At 39.8% G+C, this 14,277-nt stretch overlaps 1 protein-coding gene across 3 annotated transcripts in view; it reads left to right on the forward strand.

The window, feature by feature from the left end:
- GPALPP1 (GPALPP motifs containing 1) overlaps positions 1-12,303 on the forward strand; it is a 30,212-nt gene extending 17,909 nt beyond the window's left edge. The window contains exons 5-9 of one of the 3 annotated variants that reach the window (XM_090025493.1): positions 4,511-4,645; positions 4,832-4,996; positions 5,430-5,528; positions 9,206-9,445; positions 9,819-12,297. In XM_090025493.1, coding sequence (XP_089881619.1) covers positions 4,511-4,645; positions 4,832-4,996; positions 5,430-5,528; positions 9,206-9,424 — 618 coding nt within the window. In that variant the 3' untranslated portion in view covers positions 9,425-9,445; positions 9,819-12,297. Of the gene's footprint in view, positions 1-4,510; positions 4,646-4,831; positions 4,997-5,429; positions 5,529-9,205 lie in introns of all 3 variants that reach the window. The other 2 variants (XM_090025484.1, XM_090025501.1) reach the window with 2 other exon arrangements.
- Positions 12,304-14,277: the final 1,974 nt, after the last annotated feature.

The following is a 14,277-nucleotide window of genomic DNA, read 5'->3' on the forward strand; positions in this document are numbered from 1 at the left end:
CACCAGTGCTGGCCATAAACAGAGGCAGCAGTCTGGGGTTGCTTACCAAACTGAACATCATCTTCCAGGAAAATATGCTTTCCTGCAGTGGAAATGGTGTGATGCTATACTCAAGAGATTTTTTTAGTAGATTCACGGAGGTGATGCAACCTATTAAAATAGACATTAGAGTATAGTTAGGGCAAGCTTTCCCACTGTCACTGAAGATGCAGGGCTTATAAGTCTTTAACAAAAACATTGTTTTCCCATGGTGCTCATTGGGCACTGGAGCTAAATGTGTATTAAGAGAAAAGCCTAGAGCAGTGGCTCTGACGCTTTTTTTTGCTGCAACCTCTGCAACCAACTCGCTTATTCCCAGCAGTGCTAACAGAGCCTGGGCTGGGCCGGGATTGCAGGGGACAACAGTGGTGAGAGCTGTGTGGACTGTGCAGGTGGTAGGGGCAGACCCCCCACGACCCTGATTTGGGTCACTCCCCAAAGTTGGGAGCCACTGGTCTAGAGTTGTAAACAATCTCTCAAAAGCTTTCATGTCCTCTCATTTGCTCTCGTCTTTTATCTTGTCAGTGTCACTTGGTTCTTCAGTCACCATAGCCTTCAGGATAGTTGTGACCTGAATTCTGTCTTTAAAAAATAACTGAAAAATTGATATGCATCTCCTGTTGTTTTTATCCATCATAAAGAAACAGAAAAGGCCAGATATACTTCACAGTTTCCTTATAGTTATCTCGAAAAGAACTGGCATGCTTTAGAGTGGAAAGTAGTCTTTCCCTCTGCCCTTTCCCCATTGCCTTGGTTGCTTTTTCTTCTCTTTACTTTGAAATTAAAGAGAAGAATATTTTGAAAGTCTTGATTTTCATGATTGTATTTTTGTCTCTCCTTTCTTGCTGTCTCTCTCCTGTGACTGCCCTGTTTGTGCTGCCTGTTACCCAGCAGGGATGCAAACTACACAGCAGCGTATGCACTACTAAGGAGGGTGCCCTGGTATGATGCATGAAAAAACATTGCTAGGGGTATACCAGTAAAACAAAATGATACTCCCATTTAAATGTTGGTATTTGTTTGCACCAGTTATTCCTGAGGGGGAGAGAGAGGGAGAGTGTGTGTGTGAAATTTTCAGTGTAAGGCTCCAAAATACTACCAACTAGTATAACCTGGCAGAAGGGTAGTTCTGCTCTGGGACTTAGTATGTGGTGTTTTGTTTTTGTTTTTGGATTTGGATTTTGGTTTTGTTTTTTTAGCAGTAATATTTGGGTAGGTATCATTCTACCACCTCCTACAGTGAGCATTGTCATAATTTATAATGAAGAGTGATAGTCTGACATTTTAAGATGCTCATCATGTTATAACTACAAATAATGATTAAGCGATTTATCACAATGACAAATCTCTCATGGCATAGATGTTAAAATCAGGCTATTTATACATTTCCCAAACAAAAAAGTCCTCCATTGCCAAATAGGTAAATTAGGTGTCAGATGTTATGTGGAAATCTAATTTATTTAGGTGATCTTTCTAGCTAACAAACTAAAAGTTTGGGGTTTTTTAAATCTGTTGCTGCTTTTCATGATCCTTTTATTGCCAGGTTGTGAAGATCATAAATTTTCTGCTTTGAAATAACTCATTTAAGTTTAACTTTTTTTTTTTTTTTTACTCTTCATATTTGGCAATAATATATCTTATTATCTTCAGAGCAGTTTGTACTGTATAGACTATGCAGTGTAAATTAAGTGTACTGATTTGTCTAAATCCTGTACTTAGGAATTTTTTATGTTTTGTTTAATTGCATCTAGTGGGGGGTGGTCAGGAGGTACTGGAATGAGTTGCATTTAGAGAGGAAATGAGGCAGACTTCTTCAATGACATTTCCTGCATCTTATGATGTGAACTGGTTCAAGATATTTTATTATGAAAGCATTCCATTTTCTTTATTAACCATCCTCCAGCCACCAACCCCACCCCACCCCAAAAACATCCTTTTTGTGTTTGAAATAATAAGTTAAAGCAGTATTGCAAATAGCATATTTTTCAATAGTCAAGATATGAATCTGAAAGCTTTGAGTAAAATGACAAGAGGAAATGCCATTATGCACCTAGCTTGTTATGGTCATAAATGGATAATCAAATTTGTCCTCCAGACCTTTGGTTTTGTTTGGTACAGTCAGTCACACCATCCTTTTCAATTCTTTGCCATCCTTCCTTCTCCTTAGCTTTTATAATTATACTATGTCTCTTATATTTAATTATACTACCTCTTATGCTCAATTATACTACCTCTTTGGCTGCTTTTCCAGTGTTCCTACCTTGTCCTGCTCCCCTTAAATGGCATTTTCTACCAGGGTTATCTCCTTGATGACTCCTCTCTCTGTGACCTCATCAGTTCTAATAGCCTCTGTTTTACACAGTGTTGTTATGGCTATTTGGCCAGTCTATTCAGTCTTGCATCTGCCAGTGTCGCAATCACCATTTGAATGTCCCTTACCTCAACACAGCAAAACCAAAACTACCCCAAATTGCTTACATCTTCCTACTTCATAAGCCCCATGTCCACTTACACATCAGTCTCAAGGTCCTTATCTTCATTTAGTTAGCTACTTAGCTCTCTGCATTCTATGATCCTTCATAAATCTTGTTCTTAGTTGGCTACCAGTCTCTTGCTCAGAATCTGGGCTTGCCAATTCTTGCCTCCCTCACTCAGGTACTTGGGTCTGTAACCCAGGAGGACCTCTATGCCTTCTCCCAGGTAACCTGGAACCCTTTATCCTTTACTCCTTCTAGCATCCTCTCAAAGCTGACATATCCAATCCTTCAAACAGTATGATGCCTTGTACAATAAGAAATGTTGGCAGGTAATTTAAAAGAAATACTAATACGAAATACTAATAATACTAAAACAAAAGAAATATTAGTACTAACACAGCAGTACCAGTGAAGCCAATCCATAAGCATGTTCTGCGCATTTCTTTGTTCATTCTGCCCCTCCCTTTGTCTGCCATCATCCTCCACGGCATCCCCACAGTTCTAAGTTTGGGTCAAATTCTAAAATCTTTAGAGTTTGCATTTATTGTGTACAATATTATCCATAAAACGCCATACATGCTTACAGGGATAAGTTTACATGTAATGAATAAAGATACCGGATGCTTATAATATTACAGTTGTATATGTACCCTTGAATTGTTTCTAATCTTAATGGCTGGTGAGCTACAGGGGTCTGAGCAGAATATTAAGAGATAATGATATCACCCTGCTGATAGGAATTCTACACATGATACAATATTTATTAATCTCTCTCTGGCAAGAATACTCTTAACCACAAGGGGCAATATCTTTTTATTGGACAAACTACTATATTTACTTTATTCCAAGACAATTTTTTCCCCCATTTTAACACAGGGGACTAGCCCCTTGTTTTACAATTGAGTATGAGGTGGTGGTGGCAGGCTGTGATTCCAGCTGCAGCTACTGCCTGTATCCCTACTGTGTCCACACCCTTTGCTTCTCCCTATGGCAAGCTCAAGCCCCCGCTTGCCCACCCTGTCTGCGTCCATGCTGCTTCTGCCCCCTCACAGCCTTGGGCCCCTGCCCTCCTCCCTTTTCCTCTTCCCTTGCTGTAGCTTCTGCTTCCACTATCCCTCCCTTCCCTTAACTTTACTCTGTGCCAGCAGGCTCCATGCCTGCTCCAACCTAGGGTATGGAGCACAGCCCCAGCCCAGCCCTGTAGCAGTGTTGTCAGCTCTGCAACACTGCTCAAGGAGCAGGCTGGGGCCATGCACTGTGCCCCAGGGCTGGAGTGGGGACAGAGCCTGCTAGTGCCAGAGCAAAGGTAAGCAGGAGGAGGTTTGTGGGGGGGCGAAGGAGGGGACGGGGCCTGAGGATGAAGGAAGGGGGATGGAGTGGGGTAGTGGCCCAAGGCTAACGGGGGGCAGAGGTTTTGGGGGGAATAAAGCTGGGGGGGATGCTTTTCCCCCAGCCATATTTTTCCCCATGCTGCAGTTATGATGAAGACAAATTTTAAGACTATATCCTCCAATAATCAAACTCTGTACATGGAAAATTATAACATACTTATACATTTTCCATGGATAGAATCTAATTATCAGGGGATTGTCTTGTATTCAGATAAATACAGTGTATATAATCAAGAGAGCTGTTAAACGAGCTTTTGGGCACAAAGTTCCCATCTTCGGGTCCGGGAAACCACAAGGGGTGATGCATTCAGAAGTATAAGTATTAGACGTGTGATTTCTATGAAAGGCAGTGGGAGTTACAGAACTAAAACAACATGGCTGCTTAAAAATGTTGGTCAATGTTTCTAGAAGCTTTAGCACAACTTTCGGGTGTATGTTTGCCATATGCACATACTCTAGCCCCTCTGTCTTTTCTCAGCATGAAGTAAAACAAGCTATTGAGTTACTGAATAGACTATCTGAACTACTAGATCAAATAACTTACATTTTATGGAGCTATTCTATTCCTATGTTTGATGGATATGTTTCATATTTTATTTTTAGAAGGCAACAGATAGTGAAGAGGACGATGATCTCATAGGTCCGATGCCTGCCAAAGGACCAGTGGAATCTGATGTCGCTAGAGAGTTTGAATACAGAGCTCAGAGAATGAAAGAAAAGCTTACTTGTACAGATGATGTAAGTCTTGTACATAATTTTGCTGACTATGGTATTTTCCTGGTCTGTTAGCAGTTCTTTGAATCTTCTCCAGTTGTACTTTTCTTGTTGGTTTTAAGAAGAGATGGTAACCAGAAAGATTCATAATTTCTACAGAATGGTGGGTTGGTTCCAATATTTTTTTTCCTTGGTTTTTTTTCTTTAAAGGATGGGTCCAAGCGAGTTACAAGGGAATCTTGGATGACAGAGCTTCCACCAGAATTGAAAAAATTTGGATTGGGTCCAAGAACTTTCAAGAGAAGAGCTGATGACAAATCAGGAGATAGATCAATTTGGACAGATACTCCAGCTGACAGAGAGAGGAAAGCCAAAGTGAGTATTTAATCATTTGTATAGACATGCAGATGATATATGTTGTTAGTACTTGAGAAGACTGAGAAAATAAACTGAAGATTGCCTCAGCCATTCAGGAAAGCCTAAAGGAAGTTTTCTCATTACTTACCTCACACGCACAGTTCACACACACAGACCTGAAGGTTAGAGAATAACCATTTTGAGTAAAAATTCTTTCTTATCTCACCAACAACAAGTGAAGTCAATTCTGTACCAGTTTAATGAACATCAAATTAGATTGAGGCTTGTGTGCTTTCTTTTTTTTTTTTTTAATCAAGCAGGACAAAAATGCCTGATGGGCAGAGATACAAAAGCTTCATCTTGGCTTGCTCCCTTTACATTTAAATATAGACTTCTTTGTTGCTTGAAGTGTACTGCTTACTAATGCTTGCAATCTGCTTCCATTCATCAGGAAACGCATGAGGCAAAGAAGTCAACCAGTAAGGGTGATGAAGAAATTGTATTTTCGAAGAGGGACAAGAGACTGGCTGAGCAAGTATCTTCATATAATGTGAGTGTAAAAGCAAATTGCTTTTCCCATGTTTCCTTTAATTCGTCACTCTTTCTGTTTCTCATCTGAGCGCTGTTGGTTTCCATGGTGATACCATGATATTCCTCTCTTTTAAGGCCCAAACTGGCTGGCATTTAAGGCAGTCAGCAGGAATAGTATTGGGTCTTAAACTGCTGCTGGAGAGACAGAGACAGAGAAAGTGTGAGAGAATTTTCCTTTTGTATTTTAGTCCTAAGTCAGAACTTCTTCTGTCATTGAGAATAGAGAGCTTCAGTTCAAACGATGACATTCTTCACCAAATTACAGGAATGTCTAGAAAAAATGGCAAGGGTGGGAGGGAACCATTACAAGGGTTTAATTATAAGGTAAAAATATAAACAAGCAGAAAGGATACTCAGTGTGCTAAATAAATCAGTACTATATCTACTTTTCTGGTAACATTTTCTGGTAAAATATTCTATTACTTCAGAAGCATTTGCAGTTTTCTTAATCAAAGACTGGTCATTACAAGTCTGACGTCTGTATCGGCTTCACAGTTGTATGCCGCCCTTGGCCACCCACCCTGGTTTCAACGTGTAGAGTTTTATTTGCCTTAAGGCTTCTGTTTTCTATTCTCCCCTGAATACTGGCCTGAAATCTTGCAGAAGACAGTAAAGTATCCTAAGAGAAAAGAATTGATTTGGGAAACACCGCTTGGCTTAGATGACAAGATTTTAATTTTATCTGGCACTTCAAAAAATGTATTTGCAGTTCATTAGATGATATCTGTTTTGATTTTGCAGAGTTTAAAATCCAGAGCTGTTAACTTCCAGTTTTCTGTATTTCTTACTTTTAGTTCAGCTATGGATTTAGAATTGCTTTTATATATAAAATTGCATTTAATGTTCTTTCCATACTACGTGCACATTTACTCTTTTTAAAGTTAGCTGACGTCTCTTAAAAAATTTTGAAGAACATTTTGCTTGGAGAACGATTCTTATGTTGTTTTTCTATCCTTTTTTCCCCTTTGATTTCCACCAAGAATGTTGTCATCCATATTGTCATTCATAGTTTCACAGTTTCTAGGGTTGGAAAGGACCTGAGCAGCTCATCGAGTCCGACCCCGTGCCATGGCAGGAAAGAGTACTGGGGTCAAACGACCCCAGCAAGGTGTATATCTAACCTCCTCTTAAACACCCCCAGGGTAGGACCCAGCACCACTTCTCTTCGAAGTTGGTTCCAGATCCTAGCTGCCCTGACCATGGAGTAGCGCCTTCTGATATCTAGCCTAAATCTACCCTCTGCCAGCTTGTGACAGTTATTCCTGGTCACTCCTGGACTTCCCCAGTGCCTGCTGGTCCCCTCTGACTAGTTTGTAACAGGCAAGTAGATCTCCCCTCAGCCTTCTCTTTTGGAGGCTGAACAGGTTCAGGTCCCATAGCCTGTCCTCGTAGGGCCTGCCCTGCTGCCCCCGATCATGCAAGTGGCCCTCCTCTGGACCCTCTCCATGTTGTCCACATCCCTCTTGAAGTGTGGCGCCCAGAACTGGATGCAGTACTCCAACTGTGGCCTGACCAGTGTCGCATAGAGGTGGAGGATTACCTCCTTGGACCTGCTTGAGATGCATCTATGGATGCATGACAAGGTACGGTTGGCCTTCCTGACTTCATCCCCACACTGCTGGCCCATGTTCATCTTGGCATCAGTGATGACTCCAAGGTCCTTTTCTGCCTCTGTAGTGATGAGAAGGGATTCCCCAACCTGTAGGTATGGTGCCGGTTGTTCCTCCCCAGGTGCATCACTTTGCACTTGTCGGTGTTGAATCCCATCCTATTCTCATCTGCCCACCCCTGTAACCTGTAACAAAGAAAATTGTTTCTTAATGTTTGTGGTGATAGTACCACATTTATCTTCTATTGTAACTCTCTTGAAATTGGGGGAGTTAAATCTGGAATGAATCTGGCCTATACTTTGATTGCCACAGCAACCATTTCTGATGGCACGAGTGGAAGATTGTGACTGCAGGTAGGAAATAAGAATCAATGAGGAAAAATGAACTTTTAAAGAAATATCCTGTTTTCCTATTGATATTCTTAGAAAAACACAAAAGAGATATATGCAGATGTGTTTACAAATAGAGGACCAGTTTGTGCCTGGCCTCTACACTATTTTGCCAGGAGCTGGGAGTGCAAGGAACTGGGCCACCACAGAGAGATGTACACATTTTGCCTTTGTAAAGGGGAATGCAGCATACCTAGTTTGGGATCAGACCTACTCTTGTTAAAGCCAGTAGAAATTTTGCAAATGGTTTCTGTGACAATGGAATTGGGGTCTTCAACAAACACTACATAATTCCCTGATTCAACAGTGTTTCAGCATGTTCTTAATTTTGTGCAAGTAAACAGACATGTCAACTTCAGCAGACTAATACACACTTAGTTGACCTCATGTTTATGCATTTCTTGAATTGGAACTGAACTTCTTTGTACTTGTTTTTACAAAGCTCTTTTTTTGTCATGACTATTTAGTTATCTCCTTACAATGACACCTAGATATTTAATCTAAAAACTGATTTTAAAACTCATTGGTAAATGCAGCTAGATTTAAACTCCTTTGTCATCAGAATTACTCTACACGGGTACAGATGAGCCTGCATGTGCCTCTTGCCGCATCTCAAAGCAGTTTGAGACATGGTAAGATTTATGCTGGGACCAAAAAAATGTTTCCCATGCTACATATTTTCAGTGTGGGCTCAAAGTTTGATATCTGGATATCCAGGTATCAGACTGCCCCCCCCCCCCAAAAAAAAAAAGTGGGCCATGTATAGAGTTGTCTTTTGTTTTAATTGTGGAAGAATATGCATTTGGGGGTATTTTAAAGAGTGACTTCAGGATTTTCTTATCAGAGATTTTGCAGTTTTTAAATGGGGAACACCAGAATTTCTGCTAGTGAGACAAGTGGCAGGACCCAGGCAGAGGAGCCTCCTCAGAGCTGGCACCTGGGACCCAGCAGGAGGTGGCTGACCTCAGGTGGCCAGGAGGGCATGCTTTGATGATTCAAAGCAGGCCACCACGCTGAGAACATCTGGGCGATTAGCTATCCAGATGGCAGGGCAGCATCACACGTGGCGGTAGTGCCACACAAAGGCCAACTGTGCAGCCACCGTCCACTGCAGCCATGCAGTCCACATTCAGGTCTGGCAGGCATGCATCCTTGGGGCCACATGCTATCGCAGGTGGCAGCAGGTCATAGCCAGGCAACAACTGCCACTGCCAGACTGCTGCAGTAAGTAGAGGATGCAGGGAACTCTCAGCCAGCACAGGTGCTGGTCCCAGGCTCTAGCTCCCCCTGGCTGCAGATCCAGGAGGAGCTGGGCAGGGTTATTTGGCCTCAAGTAGCACAACTTGCCCCACACCAAAGTGCATGTCCGAGCACGTGCACCGAGGCAAAATTCCCCTGCTCAAATTTGTGCCGCTTTTATTAGAGCTGCAAACGCACATGCCTGCATGTGTGGGCATGCCCCACTTGTCTATGCTGAATTTCATTTTTTTTATGTGTACTCCAGTTACTTAAATTTTTGTCCTTTGGAAATCCCTCACAACCTTTGTAGCTCTTGGCTATTGTATCCTTATGTACACTATATTTCACCAACATTCTTCAGTATTCACTCTTTCCTGTTGCTCCCTGTTCTTTTTCAGGACTCAAAGAGACCAGAATCTCTCATGGATATGCATCACAAAAAATTAAAGAGCAAAGCCACAGAAGATAAGAACAAGCCTCAAGAGAGAAGGCCATTTGATCGAGATCAGGACCTCCAAGTCAGTCGATTTGATGAAGCTCAGAAGAAGGCTCTTATCAAGAAATCCAGGGAGTTAAACACCAAATTTGAACATAGCAAAAGCAATATGTTTCTATAATGCAAAAGACATGAAGTTGAGGTGAAGTATATTAAACTTTAAGTATTTCTTCAGTATCTTAAGTACCTTTTCTGTAAATATCTTTTTCTATTTGTATGCAAAATAAATATCTTAATGCTTACAAAGAATATGGATCTGAGAGCTGCTTTTCCCTACCTGTAAATACTTCATGTAGGAAAGACACTTAAGCCAAAATAAATAGATAAAGAGGAGTTTGTATGTATTACATACCTGCTGTTAATTAAGTTCTGTTTTTTAAATGTGCTAGGCCACTTGAAAATATCAGTGGTGTAGTTGAAAGTAGCTGGTGTGTGTGTGTGCATGTGAGAGGCAACACAACTGACTTCACAATTGTGTTGATTTTTTTTTCTGCTCTCTCCTGCTGCTCTCTAAGACCTGCTCATGGGTCCTAAGTCAAAGCCCATGGAAGTCCCTAGAAATGTTCCTGTTGATTTCAGGAGACTTTGAATCCAGACTCTGAGTCCTGAATTGGGAGCCTACCGGAGCTCCTGCTGGAAAGTATTAACTATACGGCAGCTTTCACCTTACAACAAGGTAGTGCTTTTCTGAAAATGGAGTCCGTGTGTACATGTGTTTATGTATATATATATAATTCTTTAAATATTGTATGTAATACATTTTAAAGATTGTTATATTTTTTTCTTGGTTTCAAAGCAACGTTCAAGGTAGGATCTGACGTGCGAGTCTAATAGCTTTCTTTGGGATTACACAAGTGTAAAACAAGGCCTAATTTGGTCTGTAAATCCTTTTTTGTTAATAGTGATGTGTGAAAACCCAATTCAGTTCTGAACCTGGGTTGAACTTGCAGGACTTCTCAGTCAGAAAATTCATATTTATTTATAACTGAAGAAATGTGATTTGGCAATCAAAACATAATAAGCAAGAAGCATAATGATGCCATTGCAGTTGTCTTTTAGAACAGAATCATACTTTTTCAGCAGAAAGAATTTTGCAGTTAAATCTGAAAATCCAGCCCAGCACATTCATATTTTCAAAGATGTTCTGTTACTGTTTATTACTTTTTATGGTATAAAAGTGGAAGCAAAAGTGCAAACCTGTACTATCAATATTAACTCCTTTTTATTGTATTTTAAAGTAGAATATATGAACTTAAATATTGTCCTTTTAAGGAAGCATTGAAAGGAACAAAGGGTATCCCTGCCTATGTACACAGTTTGATATAATAGATTTTAATGACTCCTTTGGAGGTAATGTGCATCCTCATATCATATGTTAGCTATAGTATGGCTCATGCCATTGTTCATAAAGAGCTTCAGTGATGTGCTAGATCCAGATTTATTTACTTTAACATATCAACCCAACACACCATATGCTGCCATGGTTTTAGTTATTAGTATATTGAATTAATTCATAGACTTTGAGCATGTATCTAAAATACACTGGAAATTCTTATTTTTTTAATGCAAAAAGTTAATGTTTATGTGCACACTCTTTGACTATTTTTAAAATGAAGTTGTTTTGGAAACAATTATAGAGAAACAATTTGGTCTTCTCTGCAAAAATGTCTTTTAGCATAGGTTGGTTTTGAATTAAGGCTTTTAAGATTTTTGAGGAGAGTTTGAACAAAAGCTTTGTGTCAGTGGCTCTCAATTTTTCTCACAGCACAGTACCTTTTAGTAAGGATATAGTCTTTTGAACTTCTCAGTTTCCTTTCATGCCTGGAAACATCACCTCTTCTAATGTTAGGGAATAGTTCCTACAGCAGCTACTAAATTGCTCATTTCAAAATGTAACATTAGGGAAGTAATATATTCTTAACTTTTAGTGTGACTTAGAACCAAAAGCCAAGAGAAAAATGTAGTGTCACTTGACCAGAGTTCTCTGTGGCCCAGAGAAAATGCTTCTTGGGGTGCAGTTAGGAAATGGAGACTTCAGTATCTAATGTCATGTTACACCTGAGGGATGAATTTTGTTGAAATGGAGTAGTTCCCAGTCACGGGACAATAGAACTGCTGACATGAATGAGGCCCTTAGCCATGAAGTGTCAGTGCTGAAGTCAGTCTCTCACTGAGGTCAATGGATACATTGTGATTGACTTGTTGTGGGAGTTGCATTTGAATTTGAGTCTTAAGTTAGAGAAGTGGAGGGTGGTTATGAAAAGTGATGGACCTTGGGCTACAGCACAAATGCAGCATTTCAAGGACTGTGTATTGCTTCAGTCAGTCCTTGATGTACGGGATACACATTTCTAATTACTGAAGCCTTGATGTAAATTTGGCAAATCATTTTCTTTGATCTGATTAATCTGTTTTTTTCTGAAGCCTCTCATTCTGGATTTGATGAAGTACATGATATAAACTCAAGCAGGGGAAAAAGTGGAAATGTTGAGTTTAAATTAAGCTTTTCATTATTGTGTGTAAATTGAGTGAACTTTTGAGTTGTATTAATACACAAATTAATCTCCTCCTACTAATGCCAGATCATCTCCTAGCACACTCATTAAAATAAACAGTATCTCAGTAAATTATAAGCTCAGTAAGCTTTTGTGTGAAGAGATGAGCTGTCCTCTACAATTTGGGCAAGCTGAAAAGCATTTTTTGTTGAAATGCTACTGGGTGATATTCAGAATTTCATTTTAAAGACCAGCATTTAGTTCATGGGGGAAAAAAAATCCCTGGAATAATTACTGAGTATCGTTTCTGGTAACCAGCTCCTAAAATGTACATAACAGCTTCTAAAACGTATGTAACAGATTGGTTTAAGTGAACATGGACAATGCATAATCCTGGGTTTAAAATGCTTATCTTTGTGTTATGGAGCTCTAAAGAATTTTTTTATGCATTCATTAAAAACAAATTACAGTGGTATTTAACAGTGGTATCCTCCTTTTGTGACCTGCGCTGTTTAAGATGTGAATCTGATTTGAATTTGGAAGTTCAGACCAGAGTGAAACTAAAAGAAAGAAATGTATACTGTTGCAGGTAAGGTATAAAGTAAGGAAAGATGACAAGAATTTTCAAGATAGGTATTGAAATATAATGAGAAAATAAGATAAGTATGGGACCAACATGCAACTGGTGAATCTTCTGTGTTGGACGGAACAGTTAAGGAGGCTAAGGACGTTTCAGGGAAACCATTTATGATTTTGTGTGTCTTCACCACAAGGCATTGAAAGATGATGATAAAGGTCCCAAATAACTACCTGAACTGAATACAATAAAAGGTGGTAGATCCCCAAGGAAGGTGGTGTCATCCACTTCCCAGTATAAACACATTGGGGAGCCTTTCTTTGCATGCCAGTTACAGATGGGACGTGTGCTAATCAGGTCAGTTTTTCTTGCTGATGCATGCCTCTCACAAATAATAGGTATTGAAGGAAACACAGTTACCTTTGGCTCTGAGAATGTAAGGATGTATATAAGACTGTCAGTATGGCAACATCATTTGGGATTTTCTTGTTCCGCAATGCATTTCTGTCCAGAAGAATATATTGTTTTCTTCTCAGTGTAAAAACATTGTTTCAAGCCCGATCAGAAGATTCTGGGAATTGCCTTTTAGACTAATTTGTTCTCTGTGGAAATCTTTTGTTTTCATTTGATGTCTTACAAGGTTAGTACTAACGGCACACAAAATGACACTGGCAATATATTAAGAGGTAAGATCACAATAAGCTTTAAAACAGTGGTTTTCAAACTTTACAGAACTCTTTCATATCATTTTTCTGCCCTGCAACACTTACCCCTGGCTCCACGGGCTATGAAGCTGCCAGTCCCCTCTGTCATTACCCTCAATCTCTGCAGACCCCCTAATTACCTATTGCAAAACCCCAGGGTTCTACAGAACAGTTTGAAAACCACTGCTTAAAAAAATCAGTTTACCAAACTAAGTTGCACATGAAGTCAGCTCTGACCCCTTCTGAATTATTAATGATAGTCCTTAGAACTTGCTCCAAATTTAGAACACACCATTTTTTGACGGTTGTAAGTGCCATTTTAAAGCATCTTGTGGGCTTATGCTGCATTACTTTGGCCAGATATTTAACAGGTTATTTCCTAGAGGCTCATAGCAGCAGCAGATCAAAACTGTTATTCACAGGAGCAATTAACAGTGCTTCTCAATGTAATTTCACTTCCTCAACTATTTATCAAAAGAAAAAAAATCACAAGAATGATTGTGGTGGTGGTGTTTCAGTAACATGGAGAAAGTGGTTGAGTAATAATTCTAGTGCCTCTCACTTGATCTCAACCTAGTTTAACAAGCATTTATAAATTGTCCTTGTGTGTCTGCCAGTACAGATGGAATTTTTATCCTAGAGATCACTCGGGCATAAATGTATGGCCCTAAACTGTTACATTCCTCCTGAATGCAGTTTGAATCCCCTCTGGTGCTCTCAGCTTCATATTTTAGGCGAGTGGAACTGCTAGCTTTGAAAGCATAGAAATTCCAAATTCACATGCCATTTTTTTTATACCTATATGCCATGGGGCTTCAGGCATTTGCCTGTACAGTGTGCATCTTTTTCATAACAGAAATAAACATTGCACATCTTGCTAACTCTGTTAGCTGTCAACATGAATTGCAAAAGCCCAAATAAAGCCATCCTGTCTTGCTACAGGTGGTGGGTGTGATGCTTCACTTTATTACTGTTACATTTTTCAGTCCCATCATAAATCCATTAGTCAATTTGCACCAGTTTAAAACCAGCACGATAGAGTAGTGAATCAAGTCCTTTTTATATCAGCCTATGAAGTTGGATCTTAAGGTCTCTTTGGTAGCATAGAAAGCTGTCACTCTCCCAGGAGCAGCTGCAGCTGTAATTTCTTTCAAATGAGCAACCAAAGCATAAATATTCAAAAAGCAATTAAAAATAA

Source organism: Crocodylus siamensis, chromosome 1 (genome assembly GCF_052110815.1).
Source record: "Crocodylus siamensis isolate JL-2025a chromosome 1, ASM5211081v1, whole genome shotgun sequence".
Taxonomy (NCBI): Eukaryota; Metazoa; Chordata; order Crocodylia; family Crocodylidae; genus Crocodylus; species Crocodylus siamensis.